Source organism: Carassius gibelio, chromosome B9 (assembly GCF_023724105.1).
Source record: "Carassius gibelio isolate Cgi1373 ecotype wild population from Czech Republic chromosome B9, carGib1.2-hapl.c, whole genome shotgun sequence".
In the NCBI taxonomy this organism is placed as follows: domain Eukaryota; kingdom Metazoa; phylum Chordata; class Actinopteri; order Cypriniformes; family Cyprinidae; genus Carassius; species Carassius gibelio.
Window position 1 is genome coordinate 11,811,438 of NC_068404.1, and position 22,237 is coordinate 11,833,674.

At 36.0% G+C, this 22,237-nt stretch overlaps 3 protein-coding genes across 5 annotated transcripts in view; 1 reads left to right on the plus strand and 2 right to left on the minus strand.

Annotated features, from left to right (window-relative positions):
• The window catches only part of asic4a (acid-sensing (proton-gated) ion channel family member 4a), a 212,785-nt gene extending 206,275 nt beyond the window's left edge, over nt 1-6,510 (minus strand). The window contains exon 1 of the mRNA XM_052565077.1: nt 6,413-6,510. The gene's annotated coding sequence lies outside the window, so the exon portion shown is untranslated. The remainder of the gene's footprint in view (nt 1-6,412) is intronic.
• Nucleotides 6,511-6,529: 19 nt separating this feature from the next.
• On the plus strand, nt 6,530-16,095 carry si:ch1073-416j23.1 (rac GTPase-activating protein 1). Its single transcript, XM_052565075.1, has 16 exons — nt 6,530-6,670; nt 8,056-8,258; nt 8,658-8,794; nt 8,889-8,961; nt 9,078-9,134; nt 9,710-9,808; nt 10,506-10,647; nt 10,724-10,869; nt 12,337-12,498; nt 12,587-12,682; nt 12,907-13,105; nt 14,467-14,572; nt 14,653-14,785; nt 14,873-14,996; nt 15,540-15,651; nt 15,731-16,095. The coding sequence occupies exons 1-16, from the start codon at nt 6,589-6,591 to the stop codon at nt 15,783-15,785; spliced, it is 1,926 nt and encodes a 641-aa protein (XP_052421035.1). The 5' UTR covers nt 6,530-6,588; the 3' UTR covers nt 15,786-16,095.
• Nucleotides 16,096-16,703: 608 nt separating this feature from the next.
• LOC127964759 (mannose-1-phosphate guanyltransferase alpha-A) lies at nt 16,704-21,767 on the minus strand. Of its 3 annotated transcripts, XM_052565078.1 has the most exons (13): nt 21,440-21,767; nt 20,985-21,082; nt 20,773-20,876; nt 20,474-20,666; nt 20,305-20,364; nt 20,090-20,220; nt 19,932-19,946; nt 18,863-18,997; nt 18,672-18,769; nt 18,544-18,590; nt 17,362-17,454; nt 17,070-17,238; nt 16,704-16,979 (listed from the first exon to the last, which is right to left on the minus strand). In XM_052565078.1, exons 1-13 carry the CDS (start codon nt 21,477-21,479, stop codon nt 16,879-16,881), a joined length of 1,284 nt encoding a protein of 427 aa, XP_052421038.1. In that variant the 5' UTR covers nt 21,480-21,767; the 3' UTR covers nt 16,704-16,878. The 3 variants fall into 3 exon arrangements, with proteins under 3 accessions (XP_052421038.1, XP_052421039.1, XP_052421040.1); XM_052565079.1 differs by lacking the exon at nt 19,932-19,946; XM_052565080.1 differs by lacking the exons at nt 16,704-16,979; nt 17,070-17,238; nt 17,362-17,454 and adding an exon at nt 17,464-17,761.
• Between the last annotated feature and the right edge of the window lie 470 nt (nt 21,768-22,237).

Sequence of the window (22,237 nt, forward strand, 5' to 3'; positions counted from 1 at the left end):
CACACAAAAACACTATGATTTGTGTAAAAATGCAGTCTCCTTATTGTGTCCTCGCTTCAAAACAAACGTTTGACATCTCTTAACTTCAAAATTACTTCACTTAGACATGCACAGACATAAATAAATGTAAACGTAAAACATTGCAGAAGAACCGTTCAGTCTACTGGCTGAATACCAGATATGTATTATCTGAATTTAGAAGCTTTTATGAATAATGAATGCAAATATACTGTATACTATTGTTCAAATAAGTGGGATTTGTAACAGCTTGAAATCTTTTGGAAATTCTTCCATGTTTACCAATGCTGCATTTCTTTGATATAAATACAGTAACGGTAATACTGCTGAATGTTCATCAGCATAAAAAATACAGTAACAGTAATACTGCTGAATGCTCAGAAATCAATGCTGATTTGAGGTTGAAAACAGCTGTGCTGCTTAATATTTCTGTGGTAACCATTAAGCAGTTTTCAGGATTCTTTGATGAATAGAAGGTTTAACAGAGCAGCATTTATTTGACACAGAAATCATTTGCAACATTATAAATGCCTTTACTGTCATTTTTGATCAAATTATTAATAATAAAAGTTTTTTTTTTTTAATCCACAAAGGTGTGAATAATAGTGTAATCATCTGCTCTAGTATTTTGCATCAAATTCAATAAATTGTCAATATGTCTTTAATTGACTTCAAGTCTTTTGGATCAAATGTCACAGTGTATATTATGTGATTTATATTATCCTCCAACCTTTTCTGTCATAATTTCAACCCTGTGAAGATACTGCATAAACTGCTGATTGTACAGTATTCTGTATTAAACGTACCAAAATGTGTGTCTTTGTTTGACACCTTTGCAGTCACTGCTTGACAGAATGATGAGTCAAAACTGTGGTGCAAAGGATTTTCAAAAGTCATGGGAACTCTGTGTAACTCCAAAATGAAAACAATATATGCCGCATGGGTGGCTGACATCATCTTCAATCAAATAATGTGGCACTGAAAGACCTGTCCTCCATTCAGGCAAGATTTACATTCATCTGATACAGGAGTTTCTCTCCCTATTCACACTCTTACTTTGTTGTTTAAGGCTATCAAGACGGTTCCTCTCTGGACAAGCAACTCAGAGGAACAACAGGACGAGGTTGGCTAGAATATATTTAAAAAAGTCAAATAAAATCTCCAGTGAGATGTGCCCAATCCATTTCATGCTTGAAAGTCATTTGACAGTGTAAGTGAACAGTAGCAAAAGGGATTGTTGTGTTCAGGTGGCAAAGCATTTGGAACCACATCATTGTCAAATAACTTAAAACATACAGTGCTCTGCCAAGAATGCCATTATACAGCCTGAGAACAGATCCAGAATTAAAACTTTACCTTTAGGAAACATTAGAGTGATTGTTAGTATTGGAACAGCTTTGCTTTAAAATCATTCATATCCGTCTTGTCTCTTTTCATCTGCAGTAAAGCCCACAGCTGCATATACAATTAGATAAGTTCAACTTTAAATGTTGGTCTTTTCATTATCTATCTGAATAGAAGAAAAGGCAACTAAAGATTTTCTAATGTTTAGTGAGACATAATTGAAATATTTTTCAGTTTTATCATATTTTCTTTCAATAAAGAAAGTTATAAATAGCTTTACTTTAACAATAGCGTCACTATCGAATTCTCACTATTCCATACCTTTTGTGAACCGTCCCTTTAAGAAGAACTGTATTACAGCACATTTTTAAGACATTGTGTCAAAACAAAAAGCAAGAGCTGCTTCTAATTTTCTTTATCAAGCAAATTTACCGAAAACCTGAGAACACCAGCTGAGACTGAGGAAACATATATGTATTTCTACACTCTTAGTGCTAGTCTGTTTATAGAGACTGTACAGCGATCTGCCTCTTCAAAGCAAAGCTAGCAGCAGTTCTGCCTCATTGAATGCAACTAGTTGCTTTGATATTACCTGAAACTGGAATGTCACTCGAAAGGTCAACCAGTGACATTTGTAATTTCTTAAACAACCGACACAATAAAATGAATCCAAATGTGCAAGAAATGGAAGGCAGTCTGAAACCAGCTATACTATTAAATGTTGACATTTCTCCTCCGCGTACTTTTAAAACACACTGGTGTTATCCTCTCTAAGCCCTACTAAGACTAAAGAGCCAGAGAGACATTAGTCATCTCATAAACTGATAAGTGATCACAAATGGTCAAGTGCACTTGGAAATCCAATATTTGCTTAGTTCTGCTTATGTGCATCCAACGACACCAATCAGAAGATATGGAGATAGAGCATGATCAAATAAAGCACTTACCGAAAAACAAACCCAATCAAGGAAGATGGTCGCCACTTTGACCTTTTCTACACTGTGGGTTGGATCCCATAGCCTGTTCCTGCCTTATCAAAGCACAGAGCAAACATACATAGACGGTGAGGGCTTTCCACGGCAAATATGGGTTTAATCCAATTCCTCCACCTAGTTATCGGCTTCTCTGCTGTTTCAGATGTAAACCCAGTTCGGCTTTTAAACTTGCACTTGTAAAATCACACGTTCTGTTTCCCCTAGAGAGAAGCGAGTGTGTTTGCTGCACATTTAAAAGCCATCTGATTAATTATTCAAGGGTATTATTTTCAGCATTCAATCTATTTCCTGCATCAGCGGTGCTGATAATGGGTCCCGGTGGAGTTGGGGAAGTCATGCATGAATATTCCTTGTTTATTCCATGCTCACCTCATACGAACTTCACAGATGTACTGTACCTGGCGCAGAAATCAATGCTCACATGGGTATTAGAATAGATTCAGGGAATCATTTCACAACAACAGATGATTATGAGACTAGCGACTTGAGCTACGTGTATTAGTTTGAGGCTTTTTTGTTTTGACAGTTTCAGTAACAGCTTTGGATGCGGCGCATTTAGTTATTTATTTCTTTATTAATGTTTCTATATATCCGAGTCTCCAGAGGTTGATATTTTTCTTTCCCTAGGAGCATAATTTGGGGTTTTGTCAGCAGCTAAGTGCAGTGCACACAGCCACTATAGAAGGAAGCACCTGTATTTGGTCTTTTATTTTCATTTCTTACCAGAAAAAAAGGGTGACTTCATTGACATTTTGTTCATAGGTGTGAAGTAAAACATCAAATAAATGAATATATACAGACATATACATTACATAAATTAATTGGATATAGAAGGGATTCTGTCTTGTTAATTTGCCATTTCTGCTGTTGCTACTACTACTAATAATAATAATCATGAATAAATATTTATTTATTTATTTATTTAGCAAGCCATTAGCAGGTAGCATTTTTTTTATTCAGTCTTGTCCTGTTATAGCTAAAAAAAAATATTAATTATTTCCTTGTATTATTTGCCAAAGAAAACAAACAAAAGAAAACACACATATTTTATTAAATTAATAATCAAACCATAAGAGATCAGCATAATTGTATTCTGTTTTGGTTTGCTCATGACTGTTAGCAGTACCACAGAGCACAGGAGAGTCCCAGCTCTGCATTCATATTTATTTCTAGTATGCTTTTGACTTGAAGTCACACTTGTTTAAATGAATCATGAGTGCTGTGGTGAGAGAGACGAGGTGGTCAGGGGTACCAGACTGAAAGTTTGGATTCACTGAACTGAAGAACAGTCTACAGGCTGAAAGCTCATTACTGAGATCACTTCCGAATATGTATCACTGCATTCTGGCACAAAGAGGTCAAAGCTCAAGTCAGGATCTGAATACATGTAGACTGTTTTCATTTGATTGTGTTGGGCTTTTGCTTTCGGTTGCTTTCACTTTTACTACACAGGTCAGTTAGGAAGGAATTACTGGGTTCAGGATATGAAGCAGATCAAATTTGACCCTGCAAGCTTAGGGGAGGACTACAATGTCCCAACAGCTTTTATGTGACAGTCTGTGCTTATACAAGCACCAAGCACCACACATCCTTCATCTTCACTTTTACATTCACGGACAGCAGATCTCATCTCACATAAAAAGGATGAACAAATCAAGACTTGACCTAAGAATGAACGCTTCTCTGGGTTTTGGGTAAATACTTAAAGAGACAAATGGCTCGTTCAGGAAAACCGTGTTGACTAAATAGGGACTAGTATCAAACACATTCATCTCTGGTCCTCAGATTAGCATCTCATCTGCTGAGCTGTGTATACACTCAGCCAAAGGCAATAAGTTTCCTAATGAGCCAATGCACTGTAAAGCAAACATTAATATTAAGCAACAGACAATAAATTGCTTTTTTAATGCTTGTGTACAGAGCTTCTTAAATCTATTTGTTCAATGCTGCAGAGTCCCAGTCGAATTAACATAACTTATCTTACATCTTTCAGTGAAAAAAGTACAAGGATAAAGTGTATTTAAAAGAGTTTGGTTTATAAATGATACTCTTGGGTGATTCATTCATGACTAAACGTTAATTAAACTAATCTGTAATAAAATATTCACACAAAAATAAGTAACGTTTTAAAAATGTTCAGGATTTCTTATAATTTATATAATGATGTCAAATAATTATATTAATCAGAGAAGAACTGCATGCCATGTCTATTTATGAAACAAATGAGGTTCTTTTATAAATGCATGTTTTCCCAAGATTAACGCCACACTAGCTTGCTAAAGCAAATGTGGATTTGCCATCAGAAACTGATTATTTTGTGGGTTCTAAACAATGCAAATATCCCAGCTGCCTCAGAGAAAAACAGATTTTGCATTCCACACAGCACACGCAATCACAATTACATTTTTATCAATGTCGATGTAAGCAGGGGCTTTAATTTAGAGAGGAAAACTCCATTTCTAAACTCAATGCAAACAGTGGGTTACAAAGGCAAAGAGTGAACATAGGCCAATATGAGGTGCCTTTGCCCCTTTTAGTAGAAAATTTTAATAATTAAAGGCACAGAAATTTAAATATGATCCTTTATTTTACATAACCCCTTAATATTAACCCTAAATGTATACAATGCAACAAGAAAAAAAAAAAAAAAAACTATAATGGTACAGATCATGCAAAATTATGCTTTAAGAATGATTAGAACTAGAGCCACAGGTTTATCATACAATCATTCAAATTTAAACAAATTAAATATTAGAGAAGAAGAAAAAGAAAACAGATTGATCTAGTCCAATGCAACACTGCTAAACTAAAATGTTTACCATCAAGACCGAGCAGCATATTGCTATGCAAAGGACGACATTTGAAACCCATGACAGTACTAAAGGTAGCTCTAAATTCAAATGCAATATTTCTCATATTTCTCATGCAATGACCAAGGACTCGCAAGCCAGTTAAACATCCAACAATGAGAAAGACCTGGTGTTGCAAGTCTTTTATTTTCCAACAAAATTGAATTCGGTCTCTCCAAACACCACTGCTCTTGATCTCCTATGCTCAAAGCAGCCATGTTAAAATGACTGTAATAAGATTTTTGGGTGCTAAATTAAAGTGACTCCAGTAGCAGCAGAACCCATTATTTGTGTAATGGAGCATTTGCAGTGGAAACTCAGAGCATGATATCACAGAGAAGCTTATTTTCTTGTGAACAGCGTTGAGTCAAGCAAACACAACAAAGCTTTGCTCAAACACCACCCTAATCACTGGCAAACTCACACAGAGCCCCATATGGTGAAGGTACAACAATCCTGGATGCTCAACACTGAATGCCTCGACTGCCCTCTACTGGCCACAACAGAGCAGGGCCGAGAGAAATCTTGAATAAACTGGAGACAGGTGTCCTGACATTTTATCCTACCCCGTCAGACAAATCGACAGAACAACGGGTTTGGTTTTAGGGTGAGATAAGAGTATCTACTCTTATTTCAAACTCAACTCTTTTTTTCTTCTCCTCAAATGTATCCCAAATAATGTATAACAAAATAATAAATCTGTAAAATTACTGTATTTTCATTTTGTATTATTAACTGGCATGTAGACCAAAGATGATTCATATTTACTTTATTATATGCCATGGATTTTGTTGTTGTCGTTGTTGCAGTTGACTAAATCAAAATACAGTTAAGTATTTTAATTTAGTCAACTGCAACAACAACAACAACAACAAAATCCATGGCATATAATATAGTAAATATGAATCAACTGCAACAACAACAAACTGAAATGACTAAGGTTGTCTAAAGTAATAATAAGAATAAAAATAAATAAATAAATAAACATTTCCACAGTGCCATTGATTCATTAATTCATGTAAATTAGGCTAGTCAAGATTATCATGTAGTCTGTACTGAAACTAGCCCTGATATTAACTGTATTAAAAATAATAATAGATAAACAATACATAAGCATTAGCAGGTGCCAAGCCAAATAGCCTAACGTTACTTATGGCAGTTGTAATGACATTTTTAAAACACATTCAGTGAATTGAACGCTCTTACCTCTGCTTAAATAACTTTGTTTCGATTGTTGATGGACTTCTGGTACCATATTCCCTTCAAACACAAGTTTCAGAACAGCCTGCAATCCATGTGACCCGCGACTTTACACTCACGTGACGCATTTAAAGCGGTTTGTTTGAGTTTGATGCGGATCCTCGGATCATGCCGACTCGATCATGGGGGATCAGTTTATACGAGAAGTCCTCAGTCTGTGTTTGCAAAGGCTTGCTATCGAAGAAGCGTCTAACTCTGAGCTCGGTAAGATATTATGGGACCTGTTATTTATTTTTAAATTTGCATCTCTGACCCTGAGCTCCAAAAACAAAAACTCTTGTTATTTGTAATTTTCCTCATATTTAATTTTTTTTCTAAACATAATGGTTCTCCACCATGTTGTATGTTGTTGTGTGGTTGCAGTGTAAGATGTATTGTAGGCTATATGTGGAGTTTTGCCATACTGTTCTCTATTTGCTGTAGCATGGTTTTTATGTTGCACTGAGCAAGAAGTTTAAATGGCAACATATCCAGATTTATTTTACGTTTTTTATATTCATTGCGCAAGCAATGCACTTTTCTGAATATCAGCACATGTGCCATTAATTTTTTACAACAGTGAACAGCAACAGTGTTTCGTTCCTTGAATGAATCCGTTTATGAACGAGTCGAGTGAGCCAGTGACTCAACAGTCCATTCAGATGAACTTGTTTGGTTTGGTTTCTAATTGAATCATCCGTTTTGAACGAATCGTTTGATTTGAATGATTCAATAAATAATTTATTAAAACGTGGACTTGCTGCCACCTACTGGCGGTTTTATTGTCATCATTATTTATCCTTGACATTCCTAATCCAGACAAGGTGCCATCACTACCAGCTCAAAAACATATTTAGCAAAATATTAACCAAAATTCCTCCATTTCAGGCACCAGAAGCAAAAAAAAAAAAAAAAAGTATAAATAATAGTTCATTTAATGAGGCAATTTTTTCACTTAATAAAAACCTTTTTAAAAATTACACATTTCGTAATCATTATGTACAGTTAGCTACTGGACCACAAAACCCTGCCCAACTGAAAAAGAAACTGAGCACACCATCCCCCCTAAATATTTGTACAATTTGATCACTGATAAGGCTACTATTCTAGCTAGCAATCACCCCCTGTATGCCCGCTCGTTGATAAAAACAGATGCTTTAATAATATGTATTGATGGGTGGATGTTCAGTCAAATGCAGGACTATTTTAAAATCATTTAAGGTAAAATAAACTCATTTGAAATTACTCTTATTTTTATATGGATGTTGAAAAGGTAAGTTGAGTCAATTTCAGTGTAACATGAGGGATCATTTAGACATCTGTAAAGTGTTGAGGGTATTGTTTCAACAGATCTTTTGAAAGACACAAATACTTTTTTATTTTTTGTTACATTTTTACTTTGAGAAAAAACATGCAAATGGTTATTTGATTACCACAGATTACCCACTTTTTATTGTTGAACTGTAACCGCTTCATATCTTTGTGCTAGAATCTTAAAAAAAAACTACTCTTGTGCTTTCAGAAAGCATGTTTTGTCTTGACCGTCGTTCTTTGATCTGCGTGTATATTTTGCCATATTGAAATCTCACCAGTTGTCTTTTATCTACAAGAGTTCATCGAGGTGGTGAGGAACTTTGAAGTTGCCCGGAAGAAATGGCTTCATGCAGAGCTGGAGCTGAAAAAACAGAAGGAGCTCCTGGTCAAATCTGATGTGGCTCGAGCTGCGCTGGAGGTCAAACTCAAACATGCTCGGAACCAGCTGGACGTGGAGATCAAGAAACGCTACAAAGCTGAGGCCGACTACCAGTGCCTGGTTAAAATTAAAATCTTATCCCATGTGCAGTAATGTAAAGAAGCTAGATTTTTGTTTGTACCACTTATTATTAATAATTATAAATTTTTTATTATTATATACTATTTTTCTTTCTTTCTTGAATTAAATGGGCTGTTTAGCTACTGCACCTTGAGATTTGTATGTAAATGTAGAAGCCAACAAGGAAAATGTTGCCAGTTTGGCCACAATGTGATTAACAGACTTGGTGGAGGGCGTCATTGAGTACAGGGCCATGTGATTGTGGGTGGTCATGACTCATGTGTTAATGTGCATAGAGAGTTCATAAAACAGAAGTTCTCTGTGATTTATTACCCATTGTTGTGAGAGTTTATTAAGGATACTTATTGTATCTTTTTCGCTCATTCATTCATTTGACAGGAGCGGCAGATGCAGTTGATATGTGACGTACTGGTGCATGACAGCAAGTCAAATGCTTGTCTCAATGACGAGCAGAGGTCAATGCTGACCAGCTTCAGTCACAAAGGAGCCAGTGTCCCACAGCACAGAGGAAAACGGTACCTCAGCGATCGGCACGGACTTGATACAGTTCTCAGTTTGGAGTTTTTCCCCTTTCCCAATGCCGTTTTCCATCTTGTGTCTTTATATCAGGTTATCAGTGATTGATGAGTCCTCCTTTCTGTCACACTCTGACATTAGTTATGACAGAACGGATGATGACTTGGTGGAGTATCATATTTAGTATCATTTTTATTCATGCTGTAGGATTATTGTCAGACCCATGTGCATAAAAGTCATTGAAAAGATTTCTGAAAATGATTTCGCTGGTATGATTTCCAGGACTTGGACAACACCGCGTTTGTTAAGCCTCTCAAGTCAAGAGCTCGTGAGAGAAGAGTAAGTGCTGCCAGTTTTCTAGATAATTACTGTTTTTCTTTCATATTGTGTCTATTGTTGAAATGTTAATATATTTTGAAATTTAAAAATAATGTTTTCTATTTTAATATATTAAAAAAAATAATTTATTCCTGCTATGACGGAGCTGATTTATCAACTGCCATTACTTAGTAAGCCATTACTTATTTATTTTCAGTGTTTAAGACGATTGTAATGCCTCATGTTTTTTTGTGTGTAAACCGTGATGCATTAAAAAAAGTGGAAATCGATGGAATAAATGGAAAGGCTAGGAATCCAAATCTAGTCTAAAGTAGCAAAAAGGAAAAATTCTAACATCATTCAATCATGCTGTTTAAATGAGTACATTTGTGTCATTTTAATCAGTTCTGAATGTATGCTATACATTATTAGATAAAATATTATATTATGATATATTTATAGCACACTAAATATTCCCATTCCTTTTTCAAATTTCTCAAGTTCTAGAAGACACAACATTATGTCTGTTGTTAAGTGCTAGTATATTTTGTAGTTTTGTCCTTAATGTGTCTCATTTTATCACTGCTTGTTTTTAGCGGTCATCAATGGGCCCAAGTGTTGGTCCTCCGATTCAAAAACGAGGAAGAGTAAGCGGGCGTTCAGGAGATCTACTGGGGGCTAGACCTCTGGAGAAGGTTGGTAGAAGTTTATTAAATCTACTCTTTACTTTTCTTATTTCAGTTGTTTTAACCGTTTCGGTACAAACAAAACCACCAAAAGTGAAACATTTTAAACCCAAATGATCTGAATCTTCGATATTTGATTCCACCATGCATCATTTGTAACTTTTAAGTTAATGCATCATATTAATTTTACAGTCAGTATAGTGTTTTCAATCTTTATTAATTGTAGATATCACTTATCATTTAATGAAACCTCTCCCCTAGCTGAGATATCAGTGAGGACTGTAACGCACAGTTAAAAAGCGTGAGGTATATCTTGTGAATACATACTCTACATATTAGTAGTGGGATTATACTGTATTCCCTCTTTAGGTTAGTCTGGTGTCGTTTCTCATCAGCTCGTTCGTTCATCAGTCACTGCTTGCCCTCAAATCGCCCACACCCACTGCCACACTGCTCGGATGAGAAGCAGTGGGCCATGTCCTGTCTGTCTCCCTCCATGGGACTCGTATCACTCCCACTCAGCTGGCACTGATCACTAAGAGAGAAGCAAAGCAATTTGGCACCTTGAGAAACTACATTTGTCCAGGAACGTGGACACGAGCTAGATAACCAATTGTTATGCTACTCTAAGGGTCTTCCATTTCGGCAGAGAGAATGATTGGCTTCAATTGGATTTAAGTGTTTGTTTGTCTGTGTATGTGCTTAGGAAATCGAAACGACGATTGTGAAGGCATCCGTCACTACCCCAGAGACTAGAGGTCAGATTCACATGGTAATAGACATAACCCAGGAGACTCCAGAATATCAGTCCAGGGCTCTCAGAAATGAAAATTTTCCGTCTGTTGATGGTAAATAAGACTCAGAAGGTGCCACTTTCACTGACACATTCTAACCTTCTGAAACTAACCAGAGTCCTTCGTGCAGAACAAACGTCTGTGTGGGCACACAGTGAAGTCACAGAGGCTGAAACAGTTGTTGAAATGGAGGTGAGCGTCCCGGAGCCAGCCGTCCCTCAGGACCTCACGCCCACCGTGGATAAGACTTTGCAGCATGTTTTCCAGCAAAAAACAGTAGGAGGCTGTTCAGTAGTACTTCTCAACATATTGTGAGGCTTTCACATCTGGTTTTAACATCAGTTTCATGAGTCAGGAAACAAACATTTAGTTGATTTTTTTTATTTATTTTTTATTTTTTTTATATAGTATGATTTTAATATTAGAGACATTTTTCACATTCCCAGGATTCCCAGAAGCTAAAATTATCTTAGTTGGGTAAGCTTGAAAGTTGTGGACGAAAACCACAACAAACTTTCTTTTTTTTTTTTTTTTGAGTACATTTATTATATTATTTATTTAAATTAATTCTAGAGAGAGAGATGAAAGTTGCATGTGTGCATCTCATTCTCCAAAAGTGAAGCTGTGAATTGCATTCCTTCAAAACATACATTTTACCTTCTAGCTGCTGAAAAATATAATGTAGCAATTCAGTATCGATGCAACTATATTATTTTACTTAAAGGTGATATAACACAAAGTATAAAGTTCTAAAAGCATATAAAATACAATAAAAAAATATGAAAACATAAAAAATATAAAGTAAAACTTTCAGTCTGTGAAAAGGATCCATGTAATATGACGGATTATTCTATTCTATTTTATTATATTGTTTAACATGTTATATAATACATTATATTGTTTAACTTGAATTTATCATATAAAAGTAATTATTCATAAATAGTTGCATTTACTATAAATGTATAACAGTTTCAGAACCTCCCCAGCCTATTGAATGTGCACTATGCAATTATTTCAGTATGTAATAGTGGAAAATGAAATAATGAAGTGCAATATAAGGAAACTATGCCAAATATGTGGCTTCTGGTTTACAATTGTTAATAAGTGGTCAAAGTTTTAATTTTTAACAAGCTGTCTGACCTAAAGGGATGGTTCACCCAAAAATGAAAATATTCATTAATTAATCATCCTCATATTGTTCCAAACCTGTGTCTGCCATAACACACGCATTCAACATGTGTGTTATGGCAGACACTGACATGGAATGGAAGCATTGTTGAATAAAGTCTTGTTTTATTTGTGCACAGAAAGTTTTCTCGTAGCTTCATAAAATTACTGTTAATGACTGATGGACTATTTTAATGATGTCCTTACTACGCTTCTGGGTCATGAACATGTTAGTTACATTGCTGTCTATGCAGGGTCAGAAAGCAGATTTTGCAATCTGAAGATGAACAAAGTTCTTATGGGTTTGAAGCCATATGAGGGTGAGTAATGACAGACTTTTCCTTTTTGGGTGAACTATCCCTTAACAGTTTGTGTAGCACATTTCAATGTGCATTTTTATGAAACGGTCATAGTGAAATACAGGCTTTAACTCTAAGAGGGGTCAGAGGAAAAAATAAAAATAAAACTGTTTATTAAAAAATTAAATCTCAACTTTAAAAAAAGAAAAAAATAATAGGTGCAGACTGGTCTGAATGGGGCCTGTGTGACTCCTGGTCAGCGGATTATGTTTTCTAGGTGATTCGTCCAGAGACATGTGTGCCATGTGGGAAGAGGATTCGCTTTGGGAAGTTGGCCATAAAATGCAGAGACTGTCGATTGGTGAGCCATCCTGAGTGTAAACAACTATGTGTGGAGAGATGCAGTCCTAATGCTCATGGTTCAACCCAGCCCAATGAGGTATTCACCCTTCATAGTGCACAGTGTACGTACACATCCTTGTGTAGAGATGCCATGGTCAAAGCTTCTGTTTGTTTCCCTCTTATAGGAGACTTTAGAGAGCTTTGCCTCCTCCACACGTCCAAGGATTCCCTCTCTGATTGTTCAGTGTGTTCATGAAATTGAGAGAAGAGGGCTTGAAGAGGTGTTTTTACTCAATAATACACCAACACAGGGATAGTTTCTCAAGCTGAAGTATAATTACACTGCTTGAAACACAGCGCTGTATAATTAAGCTTAATTTGGATTTAAGAAACAAATCGTTTCTAACATATTGCAGTACATTACAACATCTACTTACGTCGTATAGAGTTGATCTATGAAAGTTCTCTGTATCTCATTTGTTGTATGGCTGACTGGGGTGTGTAGAAGGGTATTTACAGAGTGCCTGGAGGAGAGCGGCTGGTAAAGGAGCTGAGGGAGAAATATATTTCTGGGAAAGGCTCGCTGATGCTCCACAAAGTAGAAGAGGTTCATGCTGTCTGTGGACTCCTCAAAGACTTCCTGAGGAAGCTCAAGGAGCCTCTCATAACATTTAAGCTTCACAGAGCATTTATGGAAGCTTCTGGTGGGTATTATGGAGAAGGATTTGGTTTTAATTTTAAATATACAATATTTTTTTAAGTGCTCAACAGGGCTGCTTTTAGTTTATCAAAATACAGTAAAATCAGTAATATTGGTCAATATTATCACAATTTAAAATAATGGTTTTCTATTTGAATATATTTCAAATGTAATTTATTCCCTTTATGGCAAAGCTGAATTTTCAAAAGTTATTACTCCAGTCTTTAGTGTCACATGATACTTCAGGAATATTTCTAATATGCTGATTCTCTGCTCAAGAAACGGTTCTTATGGTTGAAAACAGTTGTGCTGTTTTAACATTTTGTGAGAAGTTTAATACGTTTTCAGAATTCGTTGATCAAGAGAAAGTTCAAAGAATGGCATTCATTTGAAATGGTGATCTTATGTAACATTCTAAATATCTTTACTGCCATGTTTGATCAGTGTAATGCATCCTTGTATTAATTCACTTTAAAACAAAAGCCTTTGAGGTAAAATTTATGGTTAAGTATTATTAAAGGGCTTTCTGGTCATTCTAGAAAAAAAAAACCTAGCATTTATTAGAAAGTCAGTGAGTTGATTTTTGAAAGCTGTCTGTCCTGAAAGCCTTGTTCTTACTACTTAAAACTTCATCAAATCTATCAAGAGACCCATCTTGTCCTGACATTTAATAGTCCCAATTCAACTTTCAAAATGTTATATTCTTCGAGGAGTCTGACTAGATTATCCAAAATGGTGACAATTTTGCGGAGGGTGGATTCTATAACAAGCGTCTGGTGCTTGTGTATGCCAGAGGCAGGAGGACGTATGGTACTCTCATTCATTTAGGGCGGATGGTTGTTTCCCATTACTTGTGACACAGTTGACAAGTCCCTGATGACTCGGAAACAATCAATGTCGAACGTTATCTCCCAAACCAGCGCTTGTCTTTTTCAGCATTTTAATTTCATTCGCCACTGCTGAATGAAGGCTAAGTGGCAGATTTAGGAGCAGTCAGGGTGCTTCTGCTATTATTATGGAGTTTTTTTTTTTTTTTTTTTTTCTCATAGATTCAGGATGACTCCAGGGTAAAGTACCTCCCTTTTTAAATTATAAATTGGATTGGATGTCATGGGGAGTGCATATTGTCTAATTTCCTTGGCCAAGAATGGCTGTAGCATGCAAATGAGAGAAAGTCCTTCATAATGCAAACGCTGCTACAGGTGTTTATGTACTTGCTCCATGAAACCTGATATCCTTAAAGTTACAAAAGTTGATAAAGTGATAATTCACCTGATCTATTGCTCTGGCAATGGAGCGTAATTGAATCTGATACTGTGGCTAGGTCTAACAAAAGTCGTCTTTTTTTTTTTTTTTCACTCGCAGAGATGGCTGATGAAGACAAGAGTGTAGAAACATTAATAAAGACTATCAAAGAGTTGCCGCAGCCGAACAAAGACACCCTGGCCTTCCTGATTCTGCATTTGCAGAGGTAAATTGCTCCGATTTAGACATTTCTGCAACTCTGACTTTGTTTAAACATGTTGCAACCACATTTACGTTCTTTCTCAGAGTAATGCAGAGTCCGACGTGTCAGATGGATCTGAATAACTTATCCAGAGTGTTTGGGCCCACTGTCATTGGTCACGGGTTGTTAGAACCTTCTCCCATGACAATTATGAGAGACACGAACACCCAGCCCAAAGTAAGTAGAAAGAAAATCCAACCGTGATTCATTGCTTGTGTATTTAGCTTTGTTTTAAGAAATAAACCTCTTCTTACTTTGCAACAGGTAGTAGCTCGGTTTTTGTCCTTCCCCTCAGATTTCTGGGAAGGCCTTCTAGCTGAGAAAGGGGATACTGTACTTCCTGTGGTGGATTCCAATGTCATCGGTGTCCGCCCAAGCACTAGCAGAGGTACAATGATTTCCACCATGTGTTTAGGCCCATTCACAACAAGAACGACAATTATAACCATAACTAAATGATTATCCACACCAGCACAAAATAACGTTCATCTTACTATAAGCATGAACTGCAGTTCTGTCGTCTGCCACGTTAATGCTCAAGCTCTTTAAAGCAGGATGGATTTTGATTGACAATTTGATTTATCAGTTGTTCAAGGGTTGTGAAAGTGATTTTAACAATATAAAAAAATGTTGTCCCATTATCAGTCATAGCTGCTATTCTTTAACATATACAGAATTCTTTAACTAAATTATGGTTGTTATAGTTGTCATCCTTGTTGTTGTGAACAGGTCTTTAAAGTTAACATATAAACTGGCTGGTTAAAGTTCCATTGCTCACTTAATTATTATTTTCTTTTATTTTAATTCCATTTTTATTGTCTAAAATAATTTTAAAATCTTAAATGTTGTTGTATTTTTCAGTTTGTAGTCTATATTTTGCCTAAGTCTATGTTTTAAAATGTTTTTTTTTTTTTTTAATTTGTGGGAACAGATAAGATATTCAAACCTCTGACCTCTCCTGAGTTGAGTAAATACTCTAAAACTACATCCGGTGGCTCAATAAAGGGTCGGATCAAGCACTTCGGTGGCACTTTCAATAACCCGTAAGCTACTATCCCTTGTTTTATTGGTCTGGAGCATGTTCGTATTGCGGATTTTCATAACCATTATTTTTCTTTCTAGAAGCAAACCAAAAAATGATTCAGGGAAAAAGAAATTCTTCACATCCCCCAAATGATTTGTGTGTGTGTGTGTGTGTGTGTGTGTGTATATTTTGTGTTGCACAGGGACACTGAACTGTTTTTTCTCCACCACAAAAAATGAAACTTTTTAGCACTTCATATTCTACCTTGAAAAAACTTTTCCTATGAATGTAATTCTGTCCAGAAGTGTAAAAAACTATGAAATATGAGACTACACCCTTTGTATTTTCTGCAGAATGTTTGTCTATTTATTATGCATGTAGGAAATGTCCTGGAAAATATTTAAAGGTGTTATGAACACAGGGTGAAATGGCAAAATGATTTGAAATAAACTAGATGAATTCATCTCCTCCTTTGTGGATTTTATTTTTTTAATAATAAGGACAGAATCTGCCGTGGTGCCTTCAGAAGATAGGCAGTATAATAAATTTCTATATAAGCATTTTGTTGACGAACTGCAAAATGTGAAGTCTGTAATTGAATAATTTGTCTTGATCTTAAAGGTTAAGAAATAATAATTGATGGTCTTGTAGCTGTTTAACCATAAATACAGACACTGTGATTTTTCTACAAGGGCAGCAGTAAATTACTTTATTACCTTTTGTGACTTAATCAAAATATAATTTATTGCAGACGTCTGACTCTTGCACTGCGCTTGGCTTTCATACAGGGAGCAGTCACAAAAACATCAATTATTCAAAACAAATAGCAATACTACTGGTATCCAATTACAAGATTTTACCATTTGTCTTACCATTTTTTGTTTTACATGACATGTTAAATGCTGGAATGAATGGTAACAGACTGCACGAATAAACATTCATTTTTTGCACTGTTTTTGTGAATATCTTGAACATTTCACTGACAAGAGGGAGCCAACAAGCTGTAAATAAAACGAATTCCAAGTCATTCCAGAAACAGTTTGACAAAGAGAAGATATTCTACAGCATAACTCTTTCTGCATTTGTTTTATTCAGCTTTGACGAGATAATTGTACAATGGTAAATCCATATGCACAATACAATGGCAGACATTTTATCTTCAGATGATTCATCCATTTCATCCATCCATTTTCATTTCAAATAACTGTTTTATTTGTATGAAAATGACAAGTAAGAATAAATGAAACTACAGTATGATCTGGTTTTTGAAGCTTCTGTTGAGGTCTTTATGTGGCAGGACGATGGAGTTGAGTATGATGACCTCAGATGGGATATTTACATTACAGCCTGATGAGATCGAGAGAGAAGCAGTGAGAAGTCACATTAGATGAACCACTTTTAAATGCATATATTCATGATGTTGTTCTATAAAATTACCTAGAATTGTAATGGATGGTGTTAGTTTTCCATCTCTGAACAGTGTCTCACTGTCAATTTTGGCAAATGGGTCATTAGGATTTGGGTCACTAGGGGTCCCTTCCACTCTGGCCCATTTGCCAATGGTGCTGTCCCAGCCCACAATACTATTCAAAACGCAGCTGTGATCCTATAGAACACAAAATTAATATACTGTGTAATATTGTGTCGAGTCATTGGTTTTAAATGCAAGAGAAAGCAATAGGGATAGAAAGTGAGAGTTCTGTGCCACTAGATAGGAGCATGAACTCACCTGTAAAGTAGCACCATGGAGGATGATGGACTCCCTCACACGCACTCCTGCACCAATCGTTACACCTGTTCCTATGGACACATTGGGACCTAACTAAAAAAGAAAAGAAACAACATAGGTCCTTTCAAGGTATCTCGGAGGGGTTAGCTGTCCAAGTCTCAACATCTTCTGTAGCTATTGGGGTGCCTCAGGGCTCCGTTTTTGGAGTACTTCTCTTGTCTGTCTACATGACATCACTAGGCTGTCATTCAAAAACATGGCTTTTCGTATCACTGCTGTGCTGATGACATTCAGTTCTACCTCTCATTCCATCGTGATGATCCAGCAATAGCTGTTTGCATCTTAGCAGGTCTAACAGACATTTCTTCAGACTTCTTCCGTTTACAACAATGAGGGCAACCTAGATTAAAGTGATTGTTACGTTTTGAATTTGGAATATGGAAACACATCGATTCACTACTGGAGGCATTTGTTCACCCCGCGGAGCCATGTGAAACAAGTTTTTTATTTTTATGGATGGGCGCTTTTTATTTATCTTCTTTTGGACTGAAGCAATGCAACACCCGCTGACTGCAATGATAGAGCTTGAAAGATGAAAGACAATTTTTTATACAACTCCAACTGGATTCATCTGAAAGAAGAAAGTCATATACACCTAGGATGCCTCGGGGGTGAGTAAAACGCAGGCTAATTTTCCTTTTTTGGATAAAATAACCCTTTAACTGTTCCCAGCTGGTGGAATGATCTGCCAAACTCGATCCAAGCAGCTGAGTCTTTAGCCATCTTCAAAAAACATCTAAACATCTCTACCATCTAAACTTAACCCTCTAACACAAGAGTTCTTTATTCTATTTCTAATCTTTCTACTTGTTTTCTTTTGATTTATTAAAAAACTGAACAGCTTGACCCTCTAATACTAGCACTCTCTTACTTTTCTAGATTACCTGTTTTCATTTGAATTATTAAAATAAGTTTATCCATTCTATCTCTACACAAGTACAATATTGCTATGTTAATATCATAACCAAACATACTTGTGCTCAAATCAAATCCTGATGGCTATTATTCTGCAAATCTTCTGCTGAACATACTTTTTCATGCAGAAGTGTCACATTGCAGAAGTTTAATACATTGCAAATGATTGATGAGGAACTCTAAATGTCAATATCAAGAAACACTTACCACAGCAGTTGGATCGATGTTGGCAGTTGGATGTATATAAACATTTCCTAAAAAAAAAAATGCATTGGAAGGCCTGCATAAATGACTCTCTCAGACAAACAAAATGTATACTTCCACTGAGCATTTACCTCTGGTCTTTGGCCCTCCTTCTCTATTAGTAGCTAACCTCTCTGGATGTGTTTTGTGATACTGATTAAGATACAAACGGCTTGCATAGATCGCAGATCTGAAAAAAAGAGGCGAGCATAACCTTAAATACACAATGCAGCAGCATAATCAGTGCATAATTGTGATTAAACAGCATATGTCAACAACTAACCCTGCAGATTTGATTTGGCTCCAAAAGCGGTCTGTTTTGTACACGTATAATTTGCCTTGGCCTGCCAGTGCCGTAAAGATTTCCTGCTCCAGACGGATCACCTCTGCCCGATGCCAGCCATTGGACTGCTCCTCTCTACAGAACACAACCACATAGTACCAAATAAAGTCTTAATTGCACCCTCTGGTGATATCAGGATATGTTTTACAACCCAGGACATAGAATGATATAAAACGACATGATGGACAGACACATAATTAGGAAAGTAAACTTAAACAAAAACAAATTAATGAAAATAAAAGGTAAATGCCAAAGATCCAGAGTGTTAAGTTAGGTCCACAAAAGCGTGCATGCGCATTAACGTTTGTTTATGTTGTTGCCGTTGAAAGCGTCTATAATCTCATTCCAACATAATAATCAAGGATACCATGGGTGCAGCAGGCGCAGTAATATTACGCAGTGCCTGAAAATAGTCCCCAGCAACTCTGCTATTGCTGCAACTACACAAATTCGCTGGAGACTATTCTGAGTGTATAGTTCCTAGCCATATCAGCCTAGTAAATCACAACTTTTTATTTTCAATCGGTCTTAGTACACAATGTAACTACAGAAGAGTTAAGTTTTAAATAGGAAAAAAAACAGCAAGATGCTAATGGTCTAATCAGATTCAATGATCTATGCTAAGCTAAAAGTGCTACCGCCATTCAACCCGGAAATCGGTTGAATGGGTTTGAAAATGGTAATATTCAACTGTTTATCTCTAGGGGAGTTGGAAAATGAGCCTATTTTCATAAATTTCCTTTAAGTCTTTGTTCAAGCCATCAATACACATCATTTTCAAATATGATAGTTTTTTGTGTTTAACGCCAATTATCATATTTTTTTTGCTTCAAATCAAAGTTTGTGATGTTATCACAACATGTGTGAAGTGTTGTTATCATCACAACATGCTAAGATGATTCTAGTTGACAGATCACACAAGCAGGTGAGCTCACTACAAAATCTACATCACACTTGCTCCTTCTCGTTCTACATCCAAAGCAGACCTTCAGTCCACGTACAAACTTACCCCTGGTCATAATATCTGATGATGGAACAGGAAACAGAATGATGGCAGACAGGAAGGAGTTAGAGGGGAAAAGATAAATGAACAAAACCAAGAGAAAGAAATGGATTAAGTATGCATGCACTTCCTCTCAAGAACCCCACAGGATTTGTCCCACTCACAACATCATGTCCTGTTGGTTCTTCTGGAAAACTGCTCCGATGTGCTGGAATATCTCTGGAGTGAACAGGTATATTCCACAGTTGATTATGTCACTCACAAACGTGCTGGGCTTCTCGACATAATGCAAGACCTGGAGAATATGATACGACACTTATGATCTTATTTGTTATTGCTTCAAGTAAAAAAAAAAAAAAATAATAATAATCTTGATTACCTCATTAGTTTGTTCATTCTCAACAATGCAGCCGTAGTTCAGGGACTGTTTTCTGTTGGCCTGAAACAATCAGATTTGATTTTCAAGCATTTTATAAACAGCCTGTCTTGTGTCTTTTATTATATTCTATCTATCTATGATTTAACACATAAACACAAGAACTCCTAACCGTGGTGCCTAGGATGACAAAACTGTAAGCGTCTCCGTGCTCTTTCTGGAAGTCCAGCATCTCTGGCAGAGGAAACTCTGAGCACACATCAGCATTCATGACAAAAAATGCTTCTGGACTGCCAGACAGAATCTGATCTCTGAAATGGTAGATTCCTCCTCCGGTGCCCAGAGCAGCATACTCCTGAAGGTATCTGAGGGGGATTCAGACAATCCATGTAAGCAAAAGCCTTCTCCAACTTTTAAAAACAATAAATACAAATGTTACATTATAATGATATTATACTTTCTATTATATACCTTATTGAGATTTTGAAATCTTGTTGGGCGCATGACAAAAATCTGTTTAGTTCTTCATTGGGCTGGTAAAAGCCAATAAGTAAGATCTCCTTCATATTCGGAAGCTAAAGAGAATAATAAGTCATAAAAATTGATAAACAAGTGCACAACTTTTCCCTATAGGTAAATTCATTAAATATCTATTTATCTCTATATGAACTGAAAATATGTACCTTGGAGCAGGCCTCAATGTGATGCTGTAGCATTGGCACTCCAGCCACTGGAAACAGGGGCTTGGGCACCTCAAAAGATAGCGGTCGAAACCGGGTGCCTGTATGAACAGCAGGAACACAAAATCAGACTTTCCATTATTTAAGGTACATTGCATGTCCACTGATGATAATTGTATATTTCTATCCATCTTATTCACACACAAAAAAATAATAATAATAAAAAAGAAATACTTTATTTCAAAATGGTATTTAAGACATATTTAGGATAAAACGGTCCTGTCCTTAGAATATAATAATGATAATTATTATTAATAATAATGCTGAGAATATCACATACACAAAAAATAAAACAATAAAACAATAGGTCACAGGTCTACTACACATGACAGGACGTACACAATGTTGATGTTTGTCAGTCTGCACCACTGATACGAGTCTGAGGGATATTTACTCACCCTTTTGAGGACCTCCGATAAGAATAACAGCCTTCAGCATGATTACTTCCTCTTCCTCTTATATATACATATAAGCATAGACAGCATATAAGTGCAAAAATCAAAAGTACTGCTGAGGTTGATGTAAACAGATGGTCGAGCAGGAAGTAACTTAAACTCCTTCAGTGAATCGATTTGATGCATAAATGTCCATGTTTGGCTTCAAAGTACAAAAATACAACAACAACAGCAACAAAAGCATTTGTTTATGAATCTAATTCCAAATCAAATAGCATGACAGCATCGTAAAATCTTACGAGCTCGCGTTGAAAGTTCCGGAAGTACTAGATAATTATTATTAGTTTATTTTTTCAAAATAAAAGTCATCATAAGCCTCACACTCCTGTTTACTTGGGGCCAAAAAAAAAACTGTTAGATAAAGAAGACATCTGAATTATATAGTTTGATTTGTGCTATTATTATAAATTAAGTAATAACTGAATAACGTTTAATCGTTTGGGATTGTTATTCCTTTGTGATTGTTTTTTTTTTACATTATTGTACTTAGTTCATATGCAAGTAAACTGATTTTTTTTCTGCTCTTTGTTAATGGTTGTGTTCTCTGTGTTTTCTCAGATTTCTGAGATTCTGTTCATTATTATTTCATAACGAAAATATACAGTAGGAGAATATTATATTTCTGAGCACTTCAATATTTTTTTCTGAGCTGAGTGTTGCTCCGAGGTTTGTATCCCATACAATGTCATACAAGATACAATCAGTTGTATTTCTGCAAGTGTAATGCAAAAGCTGGCTGAA